The sequence below is a fragment of the Hylobates moloch genome, unplaced genomic scaffold (genome assembly GCF_009828535.3).
Source record: "Hylobates moloch isolate HMO894 unplaced genomic scaffold, HMol_V3 SCAFFOLD_14, whole genome shotgun sequence".
NCBI classification, from domain to species: Eukaryota; Metazoa; Chordata; class Mammalia; order Primates; family Hylobatidae; genus Hylobates; species Hylobates moloch.
This window is the reverse complement of record NW_026652289.1, coordinates 40060511-40080397: the sequence shown is the minus strand read 5'-3', so window position 1 is coordinate 40080397 and position 19887 is coordinate 40060511. Positions and strand designations below refer to the sequence as shown.

General features: G+C 42.7%; 1 protein-coding gene across 1 annotated transcript in view; it reads left to right on the top strand.

Moving 5' to 3' along the window:
- The window catches only part of TICRR (TOPBP1 interacting checkpoint and replication regulator), a 52649-nt gene extending 32763 nt beyond the window's left edge, over positions 1 to 19886 (top strand). The window contains exons 15-22 of the mRNA XM_032174729.2: positions 1751 to 1897; positions 9055 to 9145; positions 10780 to 10838; positions 12334 to 12468; positions 13208 to 13365; positions 15452 to 17615; positions 17765 to 17890; positions 18835 to 19886. Of these exons, the coding sequence (XP_032030620.1) occupies positions 1751 to 1897; positions 9055 to 9145; positions 10780 to 10838; positions 12334 to 12468; positions 13208 to 13365; positions 15452 to 17615; positions 17765 to 17890; positions 18835 to 18965 (3011 nt within the window). The 3' untranslated portion in view covers positions 18966 to 19886. The remainder of the gene's footprint in view (positions 1 to 1750; positions 1898 to 9054; positions 9146 to 10779; positions 10839 to 12333; positions 12469 to 13207; positions 13366 to 15451; positions 17616 to 17764; positions 17891 to 18834) is intronic.
- The last annotated feature ends 1 nt before the right edge of the window (position 19887 follows it).

Below are 19887 nucleotides of genomic sequence, written 5' to 3'. Positions count from 1 at the left end.
GGAAGAAAGGAAAAAGAAAAGAGGCAGTGGGACTGTTTCAGATGAATGGAGTTTAAGCATGACCGCTAAATGTATTCCATGATCCCTGCTTGGATCTTAAATTTAGGGAAAAAAAATACTAGAAAGGATATTATTGAGACAACTAGAGAAATTTGAAGAAGCGGTGTATGCTAGATAATATTGTATCAATGCTAAAGATATTTTGAGTGTAATAATGGCATTGGGGTTATGGAGGAGAATGTCCTTGTTTTCAGGAGATACATGCTGGCCTTTAGGAAGTGAACAGTTGTTTGCAATTTACTCTCCAGTGTTTAGGGGAATAATGTACATACACAGAGAAGGAAGGAGAAAACAAATATCGTCAGTTGGTGAACTTTAGTGATGGGCATATGTTTAATTTTATAATTATTTGAAACTTTCTATAGATATTAAACTTTTCAAAACATTGGGAAAATAGAGAATAACAAACCAAATTTGGCTTTCAGGTCATAAATCAATTTCACCAACAGCCTAAGTTAGGTAACAGGAACTCTTATAATGGAGATAGGGAAAAAAATTTTTAAAACTTTGTTGTGTGTTATTGATGTCCTTAATAACCTTAATATGAACGTTTATGTCATTGATGGGTAAACACAAGGGTTGCTCCCAGTTTGTGGATCCTAGATTATTTGGTTTGGGTTTAAATGATTAATCTTTGAAGAATTCACCCTTGGTGAATTTTTGAATCACTTCCACCAGGCTATCTTAAGATTAAGGTATTGTCTTGCTGGCTTTGCCAAGTACTTCTTGACTTTTCAGCTATTTTTTTCTAACTTTGAGTCTAGATGATGAGAACTTTCATGCTTTGGTGTCAAGAATAAAATTTAAAATGTCCCAGCAGCTTAGTAAAGTAGTCAGAAGAAGAAGAAAGAAATCTGTAGAATTGAAAAGAACAATTCTCTGCTCAATGCTGAGCTGAATAGACAGCAGCAAAAAGGTCCAAAATGAGAAAAATAATCATAACATGGGCTATATTAAAAGGACCATGACCTATGTTAGCCATCTTCTTACTTAAGAATTACGTCCATCTTACAATGAGTAGCATCTAACTCAGTAAGTGGTGGGGGCCTTCCTCGTGTTCCTGAAAAGTTAGATTTAAATTGAATTCGTAATGGAATACTACAAACCACTGTATACCAACAAATTGGATAACCTAGATGAAATGGACAAACTCCTAGAAAGATACAAACTACTAAAAACAGACTCAAGAAGAAATAGAAAATCAGAATAGATCTATAACAAGTAAAAAGTTTAAATTAGTTATCAAAAAACTACTCACAAAGAAATGCCCAGAACTAGAAGTTTTCACTGCTGAATTCTATCTAGCCTTTAAAAAAGAAATTAACACTAGCATTTATTATGGTCAACTGATATTCAGGGCACCAAGCCAATTTGATGGAGAATGAATAGTCTTTTGCACAAATGATGCTGAGACAACTGGATGTCCACATGCAAAAGAATGGCATTGGACCCCTACCTCATGCAAAATAACATATAAAATTTTTTTTAATTTGCAAAAGTAAATATTTTTAATGCATTATGGGAATATACTATTTAAGGAGACCTTATTAGCATATGTGACAATAGCAATCTGTAGAGTAGTTTCCTCAAGGAGCTTCTCTGTTTTGGTTATCTTTTCTCAGATACGGCATTTATTGATGATAATCTTTGGCTTTTTCTTTTTCTTTCTTTTATTTTTTGATGCTTTCAGAAGTGACCAAAGTTCGAAGAAATCTTTTCAACCAGGAATTGCTTTCCCCTTCAAAGAGATCACTAAAGCGGGGGTTGCCTAGAAGCCATTCTGTGTCAGCTGTGGAAGGTCTAGAGGATAAACTTGACAACTTCAAGAAGAACAAAGGTACCACATTTCAGAATAGCTAGGAAAAAGGAAAGGGAGATTCTGTAAGATTAGTAGTAATGTACCGTCTTTCTTTCCTGATTTAGTAATTTGAGTCTTCTTCCCTCTTTTTTCTTTCAGTCTAGCTAAAGTTTTGTCAATTTTGTTAATCTTTTTTTTTTTTTGAGACAGGTTCTTGCTCTATCACCCAGGTTGGAGTGCAGTGGCGCAATCTCAGCTCACTGCAGCCTCCACCTCCCAGGCTCAAGTGATTCTCCCACCTCAGCCTCCTGAGTAGCTGGGACTAAAGGTATACACCACCACACCCAGCTAATTTTTTGTATTTTTTTGTAGACACAGGGTCTTATCATGTTGCCCAGGCTAGTCTCAAACTCCTGAGCTCAAGCGACCTGCCTTCCTCGGCCTCCCACAGTTGCTGGGATTATAGGCATGAGCCACCACACCCAGTCAACTTTGTTAATCTTTTCAAAGAACTTACTTTGGTTTATTGATTTTTCTCTATTGGTTTTCTTTGTCTTTTTTTTTTGAGACAGAGTCTTACTTACTCTGTCTCCTGCGCTGGAGTGCAGTGGCGTGATCTTGGCTCACTGCAACCTCTGCCTCCCAGGTTCAAGCGCTTCTCCTGCCTCAGCCTCCCTAGTAGCTGGGATTATAGGTGTGCACCACCACACCTGGCTAATTTTTGTGTTTTTTAGTAAAGACAGGGTTTCACCATGTTGGCCAGGCTGGTCTCCAACTCCTGGCCTCAAGTGATCTGCCCGCCTCGGCCTGCCAAAGTGCTGAGATAGGTGTGAGCTACTGCATCTGGCCTCTATTGGTTTTCTAATCTCAGTTTCATTTTTTTTTTCCCTCTATTGGCTTTGGTTTTTGTTTGCTCTTTTTCTACTTTTTTAAGGTGAAGTTTAAGCTATTGATTTGAGATCTTTTTTAATAAAGCACTGCTTTAGGCATATCCTATAAATTTTGATATGGTTTGTTTTTGTTTTCATCATCTCAAAATATTTTCTAATTTCCCTCGTGATTTCTTCTTCGATCCACTGCTTATTTCGGAGCGCATTAATTTCCACATATGTGTATTTCCTAAATTCTCTTCTCTATTTATTCTAGTTTCATTCTATTGTTGTAAAACATACGTTGTATGATTTCAGTCTTTTGAAACTTGAGACTTATTTTATGGCTTAACATTTGGTCTACCCTGGAGAATGTTTAATGTGTGCTTGAGAAGAATGTGAAGGATTCTATAGATGTGTGTTGGGTCTAGTTGATTTATGGTATTATTCAAGTCTTCTGTTTCCTTGTTGAGCTTCTGTTTTATTGTTTATTCATTATTCAAAGGGGCATATTAAAGTCTCCAGCTATTATTGTTGAATTATTTATTTCTCCCTTCAGTTCTGTCAATTTCTGCTTCATGTATTTTGAGACTCTGTACTTAAGTATATATGTCAATAATTATTATGTCTTCTTGATCAATTAAACTTCTTACCAATAGGTAATGTACTTTGTCTTTTGTAACCTTTCTTGGCTTACAGTCTGTTTTGTCTGACAATAATACAGCTCCCCACCCACCAGCTCTTTTGCATAGGATATCTTTCATTGTCCTTTTACTTTTAACCTTAGTGTCTTTGTGTCTAAATTAAATATCTTATAGACCTCATAGATTTGGATCACTTTTTTTAATTCATTCTGCTTATCTCTGCTTTTCAATTGCAGTGCTTAATCCGCTTCTATGAATGTAATTACTAATAAGGAACAGCTGTCATTTTCTATGTTTTATGCTTTTTTGTTTCTCAATTCCTCAATTCCTGTTTTTTGTATTTAGCTGATTTTTTGTAGTGTACTAGTTTAATTCCATTCTTTCTTTTTCTGTGTATTTTTAAGTTGTTTTCTCAGTGGTTACCTTGGTTAACCCAGCTACTGGTTACCTCAGTTAGCATCTTAAGCTTAAAAGAACCTGGCTTTATGAATAAAGCCAACCTGTTTTCAATAATATACACTCTGCTACTATATATTTCTGTCTCCTCTTCTCTATATTGTTGTAGACTGCATCTTTATACATTGTGTACCTGTTAATACAGACTTAAATTATATAGGATTAAAAAAACAAAATTACCATAATGCTGGCTTTTATATTTATCTATATAGTTACCTTTACCATTGTTTTTTATTTCTTCTCATGGCTTTGAGTTATTGTCTAGTACCTTTCATTTTAGCTTTTCTTATAGGGTAAGTCTACTGATTATGAACTCCCTCAGCTTTTATCTATTTGGAAATGTCTTACTTTCTACTTTATGAAGGACATAGAATTTTTTGGTTGACAGTTTTTTTTTTTTCCCCTTCAGGACTTCAAATGTGACATCCACTGCCTTCTGGTCTCCCAAATTTCTGATGAGAAATCAACTATTAATCTTATTAAGCTGCTTCTCTATTGCTGCTTTCCAGATTCTCTCTTTGTCCTTGGGTTTCAACACTTTGACTACAACGTGTCTCAGTGTGAATCTCTGAGTTTATTCAGCTTGGAGTTCGTGGAACTTCTTGGATGTATATGTTCATGTCTTTCATTAGATTTTTGGAAGGTTTTCACCATTATTTCTTCAAAAAATTTTCTGCCGCTTTTGGTCTCATTTCCTCCTTAGACTCCCATGATATTTGTGTTGGTACACTTGATGGTGTCCTACAGGTCCCTCAGACTTTGTTCATTTTTTTTTAAATTATTTTTTCTTTCTGCTCAGGCTGGATAATTTCAATTACCTTATCTTCAAGTTCACTGATTCTTCTGCCAGCTCAAATCTGTGGTTGACCCTTCTAGTTAATTTTTTCATTTCAGCTCCAGAATTTCTACTGGATTCTCTTTTATCATTTCTATTGCTTTATTGATATTCTCATTTTGTTCATACGTTATTTTCCTGATTTCCATTAGTTTCTTATATATGGTTTAAGTGAGCTCATTGTGTATATTTAGAGAAGTTGATTTAACATCTTTGACTAGTAATTCCAATGTCTTGGCTTCCTTAGTGATGGTTTTTGCCAAATTCTCTTTTCTGATAAATAGGCCATACTTTCCTGTTTCTTTGTATTTTTACAAAGAAAATTTTTTTGTTGAGTACTAGTTATTAGGGATATTATAATGTGGTAACTGCGTGGAGATCAGATTCTGTCACCCCTCAGGGATTCCTGTTCTTTGCTTATTAAGGACTTCAGCTATTCATTTGTGCCTTTTCTGAACTATTTGTGTAAAGTATGTATACCTTGTTATGTGTGGTCACTGAAGTTTCTATCTATTATCTCTATGGTCAGCCAATGACCTAAGAAGGATTTCGTTAAATGTCTGATTCAAGAAACAAGGAGGGGGAAGGTGAGTTTGTCCCTTAATCTTCTGATAACTGGGAGAAACCCACTATAGCCTAAGAGAGCTGAAACCAAGGCAGTGTCTGCACTGCTCGTACAGGAATCTGCCTGATTGACCAAAGCATGCAACCCCCAATTTTTGGAGGACAAGGTCTTCACTGTCTGCCCTAGCACCAGCCAGCTGCTCCTGGAATGTGGGCTGCTATCCCAGTAGTTACAACAGGGATGAGAAAAGGGAAATGGTAGCTAGTTCATGCACATCATTCCCTTCCTAAAGATCAGCAGCCTCTCCCATCATCAAACACCTCCCAGGTTATTACAGGTGTTCAGTCAAGTTCCCAGGTTCCAAAATAGTGAATTCTGATCTTTTTTTCTAGTTTACTAGTTATTTGGGTTGAGGGACTGACCCCTAAAGCTTTCTTCTCCATCATGTTGCATAACCTCACTCCCCCTGGAGATTATAATTAAGATATTAACTTATAACAGCCTAGTTCTCATTGATACCAATTTAACTTTGATAGTTTATAAAAACTTTGCTATTGTATAGTCCTACTGACTATCCCTTCTTAGTTCTATATTGTCGTGCAAATTACATCTATACATTGTATGCCCATCAATACGGATTTATAATCATTACTTTGTATTTTAAATAACAGGGGGGAACAGTTACAAATAAAAAACTCTTTTATAATGTTTTTCTTATACAGTTACCTTTACCAATGCTGTTTAACTCTTTATGTGGATTTGAGTTACCCTAGTGCCCTTTCCTTTCAGCCCACAGGACTCCTTTTAGTATTATTTATAGTGTAGGTCTGCTAATGACAAATTCTGTTTTATTTTGTTTCAATCTGAGAATGTGCTGATTTCTCCTCATTTTTGAAGAATACTTTTACTGGGTATAGAATTCCTGGTTGACAGTCTTTTTTCTCTCAGCACTTCGAATATGTCATCACACTGCCTTTTGTCCTTTGTTTCTGACGAGAAAGCAGCTGCTAATCTCATCAACGATCTACACACGATGAATAGCTGCTCTCTGGCTTCTTTCAAGATCTTCTTTTTTTCACTTTTGATAGTTTGAGTATGATTTGTCTGGGTTTGGATCTCTTTCACTTTATTCTACTTGTATTGAGTTTCTTAGATGTGTAGTGTCTTTCATCAAATATGGGTCATTTTTAGCCAATAGTTATTCAAATATTCTTTCTGCCTCTTCCTCTCTATCCTTTCCTTCTGGACTTCCGGTATGTGTGTGTTGTTGTGCTTGATGGTGTCACAAGTATCTGAAGCTCTGTTCATTTTTCTTCATTCTTTTGTCTTTATCTTCCTTAGAGTGGGTCGTCTCAATTAACCTGTCTTCAAATTTGTTGACTCTTCTGCCACCTCAAATTTACTTTTCCTTTTTGTTATACTTTTTAACTCTAGAATTTCTATTCGCTTTTTTTTTTTTTAATTTCCGTCTGTTGATATTCTCTGGCAAGTCATTGGACTCATGTTTTAGATCTTTAGGTGTGATTTTCTTTAGTTCTTTGAACATATTTAAAACAGCTGATTTAAAGTCTTGTTCTAGTAAGTCCAATGTCTGGACTTTCTCAGGGACAGATTCTATTGGCTGATTTTTTTTCCCCTGTGTATGGGCCATACTTTTTTGTTTTGTTTCTTTGCATGACTCATAATTTTGTTGACAACTGGATTTTTGTTTTTTTTTTTTTTTTGAGATGGAGTCTTGCTCTGTCACTCAGGCTGGAGTGCAGTGGTATGATCTTGGCTCACTGTAGCCTCAAACTCCCTGACTTCCTGGCTTAAGCAATCCTCCCACCCACCTCGGCCTCCCAAGTAGCTAGCTGGACTACAGGCATGTACCACCACTCCTGGCTAATTTTTGTATTTTTTTGTAAAGATGTGGTTTTACTACATTGGCCAGGCTTGTCTTGAACTTCTGGACTCAAGCAATCTGCCTGCGTCAGCCTCCCAAAGTGCTGGGATTACAGGCATGAGCCACTGCACCCAGCATGGATATTTTAAACAATATAATGAGGCAGCTGTAACAATCAGACCCACCCCACCCCTGCCAGGATTTGTTATTGTTTTGTTTAGTGACTTTTCTGAACTATTTGTTTAAATTTTGTATTCTTTGTCATGTGTGGCCACTAAAGCCTCTGCTCAGTGGTCTTAGTGGTCAGCTAATGATTGGACAGAGATTTCCTTAAATGCCTGGAACCCATAAGTTTCACAGCCCCTACTGAGGGGCTCTGTGTGTGTTGGGTCATACCTTCAACACTCAGCCAGGCAGTTTAGAATTCCACTTCACTTTCTGTTTTGCCAGAGCCTCAAGGTTAGCTATAGGTGGCAGCAGCTTACAGGCTTCTCAAGTCTATCCTTGGCACATGCACAGTGCTACACGTGTGTGGACTTTTGGATGCCTAAGAATGTTGTCAGAGATTTGCAAAGTCCCCTGTGATGTCTCATTCCCCAATTTTCCCAGTTAAACTTTTGGCCAGCTTGTTATTGCACCAAATGTTACCACCACCTCAGGTAGCTGTGTGACATTTAACAATTGCTGCTGATTGTTTTCAGTAAATGCTGTCAGGGAAAAAGGTGGTTTACACTGTATGAGTTCTGAGTCAGGTCAAATCAAGACAAGCCTTGATTTGAGTAGGATTCTGCAGGGAACTGCCAGACAGGTTAATGGATGACAGTTATCTGAGAATGGAGTTTTGGAGGAGCTCCAGCCCCATTCTGCCCTGTCCAGAGGCTGCTGGGCTGTTGGTTTTCACTGTGATTGTGGGAAATTGATTTTTAAAGCTACCGTAGGGCTAGGGGGAAGGGGCGGGGACTAAGGCAAGTTAAAGCTTCCTGAGATTCAACCATTTTTCTTGAACAAATACTCCCTAGATTTTTGCAAACCTTTAGTTAATGTTCAGAGTTCTGGAAAAGTTGATTTTTGACCATTTTTCCCAGTGATCTCTGTTCCTTTATGGAGGAGAGTGTTCAGAGGTCCTTACCTCACCATTCTTACTGGCATCACTCCTCTTTACTAGTCATTTTAAGCTCACTTTAAATCAGTCCTCTCATAAGTAGCTTGGCTGCCTACTCTACTGAGAAATTTTATGCCACCTAGGTTTATCTTAATAATTAACATTTATGTGGCATATCAGCATTTTCACATATTTCATTTAATCATAAATACTAGAACCACCAACTAGGTGTTAGTCTTAACAAGTGAGCAGTTTTCATTTTTTCAGGATTGCTTATTAGATAAAATTTTATATTTATATTGTCTTTCTTTTCTTTTCTTTTTTTTTTTTTTTTTTTTGAGACGGAGTCTCCCTCTGTTGCCCAGGCTGGAGTGCAGCAGCATGATCTTGGCACACTGCAACCTCTGCCTCCTGGGTTCAAGTGATTCTCCTGCCTCAGCCTCCCAAGTAGCTGGGCTTACAGGCACGCACCACCTCGCCAAGTTAATTTTTGTATGTTTAGTAGAGATAGGCTTTCACCATGTTGGCCATGCTGGTCTTGAACTCCTGACCTCAAGTGTTCCGCCCTCATTAGCCTCCCAAAGTTCTGGGATTACAGGCATGAGCCATTGTGCCCAGCCTATATTTACATTGTCTTATGTCATTTTTTAATCTCTAATAGTGCTGACAAACTTCTATCATGTTGAGTCCTGTAACCACAGAACTTAGCCCAAAGACCATTAAAATCCTCTCCAGCTAGGTAATAAGCCATACAGAAGTTCAAACTGCTCCCTTGGCCTTACTGCTGCTTCTTGATGAGGTTAAATGAAATTTATTATTTAAGCTGTGTTTACATTTTAGGTTATCACAAACTGCTGACTAAGAGTGTGGCCGAGACTCCAGTGCATAAGCAGATCTCCAAAAGGCTGCTGCACAGACAAATCAAGGGCAGGTGAGTGACATCCCCATCCAGGCTTCTTCATCCACCCACACCATCTCAAAGCGGCCTTGTGGGCCACTACTTGGCTTCTCTTGACCTTCATGACTTAAATCTTAACTATGTTGCTTAAAACCAAAGAGCATTCTATAAGCTCTCCATGGGAGGAGGAGAACCATATAAAATGTACACTTGTCTGGCCTCAATTATTTTGAGATTTATCCATGTTGTTGCATGCAATAGTTCATCCTGTTTTATTGCTGAGAAGTATTCCGTGGAAGAGATACTCCACGGTTTTTAAATCCATTCATGTGGAAGTCTGGGATCCCAACTCGGCCTTTGCTGACAGAGGTGTGGGTGGGGCTGCAGTTTTTTCTGCAGCGATTGGTTGGAGTAGAGCTGTTATTGTCTGAAAGTTTTCTGTCTTGCTTGGCTGACCCTTTCCTAGTTCTTTGGCTTGAGAGCTCTCCTTCCTTGGGGCATCTGTAGTTTGCTCCTGGTATATACCTGTGTTGTCAGCTTTTCTGGCACCCAGTCTCGGGGTGTAGTCAGCAAACAGAAAACCCAGGGAGCTAGCTCACTGCCCTCCTCAGGTCCCAAAGTCCCCAGCCAGGCTGCCTTCTCTCTGCCTTTCAGAATTGTCTCCTGCTCATTGTATAGATAATGTCGTGGGTTTTTAGCTTGATTTCAAGGGTAATAGAAGCACACCTACTTCATTTTGTCAGGAACCCATCTTGACATTATTTGTATATGGATTTTACACACTTGTGAAGTTTATAGGTTAAATTGCAAAAGGTGAAATTGGTGGGTCAGAGGCATATATATTTTTAATTAAATTTTTTATAAAGTCCTTGACACATTGGCAGAAATTAAGGCTCTTAAACAGAAACTTGAATGTCGCTGCTCATTACTGTGATAGTCTGATAGTTTGGTATAATTTTTTAATACATTAATGGGGTTTATAATTCTGATGTTGTAAAATTGCTTTCCAAAAAAAAAAAGCAAAACAAAACCACATTCTAACCATCTCACTCTTTTTTTGAGTCAGAATCTCACTCTGTCACTCAGGCTGGAGTGCAGTGGCACAATCCCAGCTCACTGCAACCTCTGCCTCCTGGGTTCAATTGATTGTCCTACCTCAGCCTCCAGAGTAGCTGGGACTACATGTGTGTGCCACTGCACCCAGCTATCTTTTTTTTTTTTTTTTTGAGACAGAGTCTAGCTCTGCCGCCAGGCTGGAGTGCAGTGGCGCGATCCTAGCTCACTGCAACCTCTGCCTCCCAGATTCAAGCGATTCTCCTGCCTCAGCCTCCCAAGTAGCTGGGACTACAGGTGCATGCCACCACGCCCAGCTAATTTTTGTATTTTTAGTAGAGACAGGGTTTCACCATGTTGGCCAGGCTGGTCTCGAACTCCTGACCTCAAGTGATCCGCCCGCCTCAGCCGCCTAAGGTGCTGGGATTACAGGCGTGAGACACTGTGGCCAGCCTAACCTCTCGACAATAATCACGTATGAGAGCCCTTTACCAGCACTGGTGTTATTAGACCCTGTGATCTTTGTGATCTTGTTAAGTGAGAAGCTGCCTGTCTCCTTAATAAGTGTTAATTACAAGTGGTATGGAATAATCCTTGTGCTGTGGTTCCTCGAGGTCCTCTGATCCTGGTCCTGATATTGGTGTTGTTGAAGAGTCCCCTGAAAAAGGAGATGGTGAGTGTTATCTCTTTTTGTTTTTAATGCAATCTACCCAGCTTCTATGAAAACCTTTCTGCATGTATTGTTACTTGGCATATCCTAAGATATTTTACAGAAATTGTGATGGCTCTGAGTCCACAATGCAGCTCAGTAAATATTTATAAGTGAATGTTCTTTTACATAGAAGGTAATGAGAGAATTCTGGAAAAGAAATATTTTTGCACAACAGATATGAAATTCAGGATGACGGCTAAACTGTGTTATACAAAGTGCTATGACTTATTTTTAAAGTATAACTTTGTTGGAGCTTTTCACTACATATTTTGCAAGAAGGTAGGGAAATTTTTTACTGGGGAGTGTCTTTTCTGAGATGTTATCTTTGCTGCTGCACCTTATGTATCTGTCTATTCCATGCCCCCAACACACAGTGCCTGGCACATAGCAGGTGATCAGTAAGCACATGTTGAATGAGGGTGAGCAGCAGGTGTGGTGGTTCACGCCTGTAATCCCAGCACTTTGGGAAGCCAAGTGGGGAGGATCACTGGCCAGGAGTTTGAGACCATCTTAGGCAACAAAGTGAGATGCTGTGTCTATAAAAAATTTTTAAAAATCAGCCGGTCATGCTGGCATACTCCTGTGATCCCAGCTACTCGGGAGGCTGAGATGAGAGGATCTCTTGAGCCCCGGAGTTCAAGGCTGCAGTGAGCTATGATCGTGCCTCTGCACTCCAGCCTAGCGACAGAGCAAGACCATGTCTCTAAAAAATAAAATAATAAAAGTATACATGATGAAGGAGGGGTTTTAAAAAACTAACTTCTAAGTTGCTCAAGTAATTCACATTTATTGTGGAAAAAACAGGAAATATAAAGAAGCCAAAAATTTTAAAGCACTCAGTAATTCCACAACTCAGAAATACTCTAACATTTTAGCATATACTCTTACTGCTATTATTTCTGTATAAATGCATGTAACATATACATACGAAACCTAACATGAATACTTGTTTTTGCCCTACACCTTTTTTTTTTTTTTTTTTTTTTTTTGGTGAGACAGACTCTTGCTCTGTCACCCAGGCTGGAGTGCAGTGGCATGATCTCCGCTCACTGCAACCTCCACCTCCCAGGTTCAAGCAATTCTCCTGCTACGGCCTCCCAAGTAGCTGGGGTTATAGGCACCCACCACCATACCTGGCTAATTTTTGTATTTTTAATAGAGACAGGGTTTCACCATGTTGGTCAGGCTGCCTACACCATTCTTAAGGTGGCAGTAAATAAGACTTCTGAAGGTAATAGTCCAGTGGGTCAGTGTTTTTTTAATACCTTGTTGGGACCATGTATCAAACCCCTCTTAATTTTTTAAGGAACACTTCAGAAGTCTCTTAAAGCTAATAGCTTGTTGAATTTCCATCTTACATGTGGTACTATGTAAATTTTGCCCATTTTTGGACAACATGAGAAAATGTCAAGCTTGTAGTTGTCTTTGGTTACTTACTGTGGTTCTGATTTTACAGAAATAAGTTTGAGACGAAGTCCTCGAATCAAGCAGTTGTCATTTAGCAGGACACATTCTGCCTCCTTCTATTCTGTGTCTCAGCCGAAGTCTCGAAGTGTGCAAAGAGTCCACTCTTTCCAGCAAGATAAGTCAGGTAACATATGGGCGCCTCTGCCTTCACAAGTCCGTGCTGACTTGGTGAGAAGTGTTTTTGGGAAAAGAAGCAAGAAATTTGACATTTTCTTTCTTGACATTGGAGAAGTAGAATAGGTATGTCTAGTTGAGGTTCAGGGTGATGGCTAGATGAACAGTCCATGACTTTGTAATCAGTCATCCCTAGGACTCCTACAGCTGGTCATCCATGCTATCATTATAGGTAGCTCATTCATTCAAGAGGAAGCTACCCATAATTTCCCATATGGACAGATCCTACACATCAGTATCTTAGGTGGAAGGTGATATCTGTGTTTACGTTCTTCATTCTTCTGTCCATGGTTAGCTTGCTAATAGATTTGTGTTTCTTATTTTATCTTTTTTTGAGACAAGGTCTCACTCTGTCACCCAGGCTGGAGTGCAGTGGCACGAACATAGCTCACTGTAGCCTCAACCTCCCAGGCTCAGGTGATCCTCCCACCTTAGCCTCCCGGGGAGCTGGGACTACAGGCATGCACCACCACGCCCAGCTAATTTTTTGTGTTTTTAGTAAAGACTGGGTTTCACCATGTTGCCCAGGCTGGTCTTGAACTGCTGGGCTCAAGTGATCCATCTGCCTCGGCCTCCCAAAGTGCTGGGATTACAGGCGTGAGCCACCGCGCCTGGCTGGCTGTTTTGATAGTATTGGAAGAACAGGAATTGAGAAAGAATTAAATGTTGTTGCTGTTTTTGACTTGCAGACCAAAGAAAAAGTTCTCCAGCCCAAAGTATTCGGTCTCCCAAGAGTCTTCTTTTTGGGGCAGTGTCTGAGATGATCAGCCCCTCAGAAAAGGGTTCAGCTCGAATGAAAAAGCGTTCAAGAAACACTTTGGATTCGGAGGTACCTGCAGCTTACCAGGTATAATGTTTTTGTAACGTTTGAAATAATATAATCTCCTGGAACACAGAGACATGGCCAAGGAACTCAGAGTCCATTAGGGAAGAGAAAGCGGGTGATCTCTAGATAATACTAGAGATTGGAGGTGATTGGGTGGAGCCACATGAATGATTATTAGACATGTGGGAACTTCAAGCAGCAGGTTTGACTGAAGCCACGGTGGGGGCGGTGGAGGAGGAGATAGAGAGGATCTCATCTGTTCTCTTGGCTTTGTCTACCGTTTATATTATATACTGCACAGATATCTTTCTGGAGTGTGTGACACTCATCTTTTCTGTTTGATTACCCACGCCATCCAGTCACCAACATTAGAAACCTGGGAGTCATCTTTTTCCCTCTCCCCAGGCATAGCCAATCAGTCGAGTCCTGCCCATTTTATTTACAAACTGACTCTTTTTTTATTTGTTTGTTTTTTTGTTTTTGTTTTTTTGAGACAGAGTCTCACTCTTTTGCACAGGCTGGAGTGCAGTGGCACGATCTCAGCTCACTGCAACCTCTGCCTCCCAGTTCAAGCGATTATCCTGCCTCAGCCTCCTAAGTAGCTGGGATTACAGGCACCCACCACAAGGCCCAACTACTTTTTGTGCTTTTAGTAGAGGTGGGGTTTCACCATGTTGGCCAGGCTGGTCTCAAACTCCTGACCTCAAGTGATCCACCTGCCTCGGCCTCCCAAAGTGCTGGGATTACAGGCATGAGCCACTGCACCCGGCCTACAAACTGACTCTTGTACCCACCCCCTCTTCTCCCCTACTGCAATTCCTACCCTAGTTGGGTTCTACCTGGAACACTTCAACAGGCTTTTCCCTCTCAAAGGGAAATCCTCCACCCAGAGGTCAGAGTGATTTCTGAAACATTCCTCTCAGTTTGCTTAAAATGTTCACTTTGCTTAAAGCTTGATAGACTCCCTGTCCGCTAAAGCAAGGTTTTAAGTTTTCCTAAGTGGAACTCTTGGGTTGAAAAATAATCACCTTTGTTTGGAAACTCAATAAATTGCTTGGAGGTTGGGAAAGACATAGAGCTCTGGAGAAGGGTTTGAAAACCATAGATCTACACAACCAAGATCAGTCTCCTCCCGCAGGCAGGCAGGGTCTTCCGTGGTCTGTTCCCTCTGGCCTCACCCCTCCCTGCTCCACCTTCCCAGCAACATCAGACTGGGTGCCATCCCGCACAGCTGCTGCTTTTCACTTCCAGGCCTTTGCTGGTATTGTTTTCTATGCCTACAGGTCTCCACCACCCCACCCACTTTTCCTGCATTTGCCTTCCCCTGCCGACACCCATGCTTGAAGACCTGATCCAGGCCGGGTTAGGCAGCCCTTCTTTGTGTTCTGTGATGCCCCTTGCATGTCCCTGTCACTGCGCCAGTCACATTGTATTTTCACCTGCGTATGCCCCACTGAACAGGAAATGCCAACTAGACTGAAAGTCCCCTGACAGGATGAAGGAAGGTTGTAGGAAAGATAAGCATTGATTTCCTGACCCGTTGGAGCTTTTCACTACATATTTTTGCAAGAAGGCACGGAAATTTTTTACTGGGGAGTGTCTTTTCTGAGACATTATCTTTGCAGCTGCACCTTATATATCTGTGTATTCCATGCCCCCAACACACAGTGCCTGGCACATAGCAGGTGATCAGTAAGCACATGTTGAATGAGGGTGAGCGGCAGATGAGGTGGCTCCTGGAGGCTGCTTTAGGCAAAGATCAGAAATAGCTGCCTCATCTGAAAAGAAGGAAGAGCTAGAGAGTAGCTGCAGTGGTAGAATGATTCCATTAGAGGCAAAAAGCATGGTTTAGCAATATGTAGATTATTAAAATTATTTGTTCTTAGGACAGACTAAACTTGGATAGTGTTTGGTCCTAGAAAAAGTGGACAAGTAAAATCTGAGTCATGTTTTGGAGAGGGAAACGGGTCACTATTTGAGATTTCCATCTTTAGATCATTCCTTTGGCTGACTATAAATCTCCCATTTGGTCTTAGAGATTATTAAAACACTTCAGAGATTATGAGTTATAATATTCAAGGACTGAAATAAGCATTTCTCTTTTCAGACTCCCAAGAAGAGTCACCAGAAATCTCTGAGCTTTTCTAAAACTACACCAAGAAGGATCTCTCATACACCACAAACTCCATTGTATACTCCAGAAAGGCTGCAGAAATCCCCTGCAAAAATGACCCCTACAAAGCAGGCAACTTTTAAGGAGTCCTTAAAAGACTCCTCCTCACCCGGCCATGACTCACCATTGGATTCAAAAATCACTCCTCAAAAACGATGTACCCAGGCAGGAGAAGGTACCTCTCTTGAAACGAAGACACCAAGAACTCCTAAGAGGCAGGGTACTCAGCCGCCTGGGTTTTTGCCAAGTTGTACTTGGCCACATTCAGTGAATTCCAGTCCAGAAAGCCCCTCCTGTCCAGCCCCTCCAACTTCATCGACTGCCCAACCCAGGAGAGAGTGTCTCACTCCCATCAGAGACCCTCTCAGAACACCTCCGAGAGCAGCAGCCTTCATGGGCACGCCTCAGAATCAAACACACCAACAGCCCCATGTCCTCAGAGCTGCTCGGGCAGAGGAACCAGCCCTGAAACTAAAGGATAAAGCTATCAAAACCCCAAAAAGACCAGGGAATTCAACTGTGACTTCTTCCCCACCTGTTACGCCAAAGAAACTATTTACCTCTCCTTTATGTGATGTCTCCAAGAAGAGTCCATTTAGGAAATCTAAAATAGAGTCTCCTTCCCCAGGAGAACTGGATTGGAAAGAGCCCCAGATGTCACCCAGTGTAGCTGCATCTCTCTCCTGCCCTGTTCCCTTAACTCCCCCTAAACTCTCACAGAGAGCTACGTTGGACACTGTCCCTCCTCTGCCCCCTTCTAAAGTTGGGAAACGGTGTAGAAAGACCTCTGATCCCAGAAGGAGCATCCTGGAGTGTCAGCCTGATGCCTCCGCTACTCCTGGGGTTGGCACAGCTGACAGCCCAGCTGCCCCCACAGACTCTAGAGATGACCAGAAGGGACTGAGCCTCTCTCCTCAGTCCCCTCCTGAAAGACGGGGCTACCCAGGCCCTGGTCTCAGGAGTGATTGGCATGCATCCTCTCCTTTGCTCATTACAAGTGACACAGAGCATCTCACTCTCCTTAGTGAAGCCGAACACCATGGCATTGGTAACTTGAAAAGTAATGTCTTCTTAGTGGAAGAGGGTGAGGGGCTAAGGACAGCAGATGCTGAGGAGAAGTCTTCTCTGTCTCACCCTGGGATTCCCCCATCTCCTTCCTGTGGGCCTGGCTCTCCTCTGATGCCTTCCTGTGACGTGCACTGTACCACAGACGGGAGACAGTGCCAGGCTTTGGCACAACTAGACAACCTGCCAGCATCAGCTTGGCATTCCACAGACTCTGCCAGCCCACAGACCTATGAGGTTGAGCTGGAGATGCAAGCTTCTGGCCTTCCCAAACTTCGAATTAAAAAGATAGACCCCAGCTCTTCGTTAGAGGCTGAGCCGCTCAGCAAGGAGGAGAGCTGTCTGGGAGAGGAGAGCTTCCTCCCTGCTGTCAGCATGCCCAGGGCCAGCAGGTCCTTAAGCAAACCTGAACCCACCTATGTGTCACCCCCCTGCCCCTGCCTCTCCCACAGCACGCCTGGCAAGAGCGGGGGGCAAACCTACATCTGCCAGGCCTGTACCCCCACCCACGGCCCTTCTAGTACCCCCTCTCCATTTCAAACAGATGGGGTTCCTTGGACACCATCCCCCAAGCACAGTGGGAAGACAACTCCAGACATAATTAAAGACTGGCCCAGGAGGAAGAGGGCGGTGGGCTGCGGCGCCGGCTCCTCTTCTGGGAGGGGCGAGGTCGGTGCAGACTTTCCTGGGAGCCTGTCACTGCTTGAGTCAGAGGGCAAGGACCATGGCCTTGAACTCAGCATCCACAAGACACCCATCTTGGAGGATTTTGAGCTCGAGGGAGTGTGCCAGCTCCCAGACCAGTCGCCTCCCAGGAATGGCATTCCTAAGGCCGAGGAAGCCTCCTCCTGGGGACAGTTTGGGTTGAGTTCCTGGAAGAGGGTCCTGTTGGCCAAGGAAGAAGCTGACTGTGGAGCCAAAAGGATCTGTGACCTGAGAGAAGATTCAGAAGTTAGTAAGAGTAAAGAGGGGTCTCCAAGTTGGAGTGCATGGCAGCTCCCCTCCACAGGAGACGATGAGGTGTTTGTTTCTGGTGAGTTTGTTTTTGAAACCCACTTGCCTCATGGTTTCTTTTGGTCAGAGTGCTTAACAAGGAGGCACTTGGGAGTTGCTTCTTGGGAGGCCTGGGCTTCCCGGTTGGGGGTCTGGGGACGCTGCTCTTACCCTGTGGGATCTCTTTAGGCTCCACCCCACCTCCCAGCTGTGCCGTGCGGAGCTGCCTCTCTGCCAGTGCCCTCCAGGCTCTGACCCAGTCTCCGCTGCTGTTCCAGGGGAAAACACCTTCCTCTCAGAGCAAAGACCCCAGAGGTAATGTTTGTTGAAGGTCGAGGACCCTTTCCTGTGGGAGACTCTCTGAATTCACCAGGGTTGCCAGGCAGCTCGATTCTAGAGGAGCCCTGGGGAGTGCCAAGTGTGGGATAGGTGACTTGGTGCCTACAGCGTCGTGTGTGCCCTTCCCAGAGAAACTCCACATTAGAACTTGTGTGCATGTGAACAGAAGCCCCCTCAAAATCCTACTAAAATTCCTCGGTCCTCCTGAAAATGTTGACAGTCGTGGGCTTGCCACAACATGCTGCTTATCTGCAGTCTAAGAATCTGAACAGGAAGGTGTTCTGAGCAGCACGAGTGATAGGCCTGTTTAGAGCTAGTTCCCCACAGCGGGTTTATCCCCATGTTCTGTACATTCAGTGGGACACAGTACTGACTCTAGTTATAATCAGCCTTCAGGCTCTAGGATTCCCCTTCCCCTTCCAAATCCTATCCCAAAAGACAAGGATTTGGCCTGTTAACTGCCCTGGTTAGCAATGTTGCTTTCTGCTGCTAGAATCAAAGGGGGAGTGTGGGAGGCAGGGGACTTTGGTGGTTCAGTTCCCTCAAGACCATGATATAAATCATGCAAAACAGCATAACCCCAGAGATCTGAGACCTAGAAAGAATACAGGATATTAACCTGAGGGAATTCAAACCACAGGTACTTTGCATTTTCAGAGCTGCTTCTTGCTGCCAGCACAATGCATAGCTGTTAAGGGCAGGGTCCTTCTAAAAAGTATAAGTACCATTTCTGCAGGATGAGCGAACCTCCAAGCAGTGCTGATTTTCTTAAAGTCTGTATAAGAAAATCGACAGTCGTGGGCTTGCCACAACATACTGCTTATCTGCAGTCTAAGTGTAACCCTCTGCAATTTAAGCCCACTTTTTTCAGTTCGGTCCTCTGTGACTCCTGCATGCTAAGCCTTTCTACCTTCTTCTAGATGAGGATGTGGATGTACTTCCCTCCACTGTAGAAGACTCTCCTTTCAGTCGCGCATTCTCCAGGAGGCGCCCCATCAGCAGAACTTATACACGGAAGAAGCTCATGGGAACCTGGCTGGAGGACTTATAGCCACAAACACTACTGAGCCCAAAAGATGATGGAGTCAGCCAGGACCCTATGGGCATAAAGAAGTCGGAGGCCTGGTCCCAAGCCTCTTTTGCCACGGTGAGCGTTCAGATTGCCATTAGAATGCCTTAGGGTTTTCTAATTCCCCTCACGGATCCAATCCATCTCCTGGCCCTGCCCCTTGTTGGGGAAGTTGCAGGAGGAGAGGTGGATGGCAATGTAGTTGGTGCTATAACTCAGGCAGCCTGGGAGTCAGGAAGCCAGACAAGCAATCCCATTCCAGCCTCACCCCAACCATGGCCTTGGCAAGTCAGGGGGCCACTCTGCCTCATTTATGCAAATGGAGAAAGGACCTCCCTGGGATCCCTTGAGCTGCTGTAAGGCCGGGCTGCTGTGACACAGGCAGCGCTTTGTAAACTGTGAAGCCATATATGTGAAACTGAAGAGTGCATTGGGCAGCGGAAGCTATTTTTTGCCTTCCCTGTGTGACAATAAAATCATCTCTAGTGACTGAGCACTCAGTACGTTTTTGTTTAACGTTGGGCCTGAGGTTAACTGTGACCATGGTCCAGCTCGAGTGGCTTCTGGAGCAGCCACATTTCAAGGACTGTCCAAGAGTCAGCCAGCTCATGGCACAGGCCTCGCCCATTGCCCACTCATGGGGAGACCATCACCTGGCTCATCGTTTCCACCAAGAGTGCCCCACAGACCCGCTGGACCAGCCTGCTGCGGGTCCTGGCCAGGGGTCTGGCTAACGGTGAGGGCTGACTCTGAACTGTCTCTCATTCTCCAGAAAGTGTTCAAGCCTGTTGTGTTCCCAAATCTGATTCTTCCTATTGTCTTGTAAATCAAACTCTAAGTGAAAACTTCCCATTTCTCCCTTCAAAGATTTTTTTTATTAAATGTTTTTTAAGATCCTAAAAAT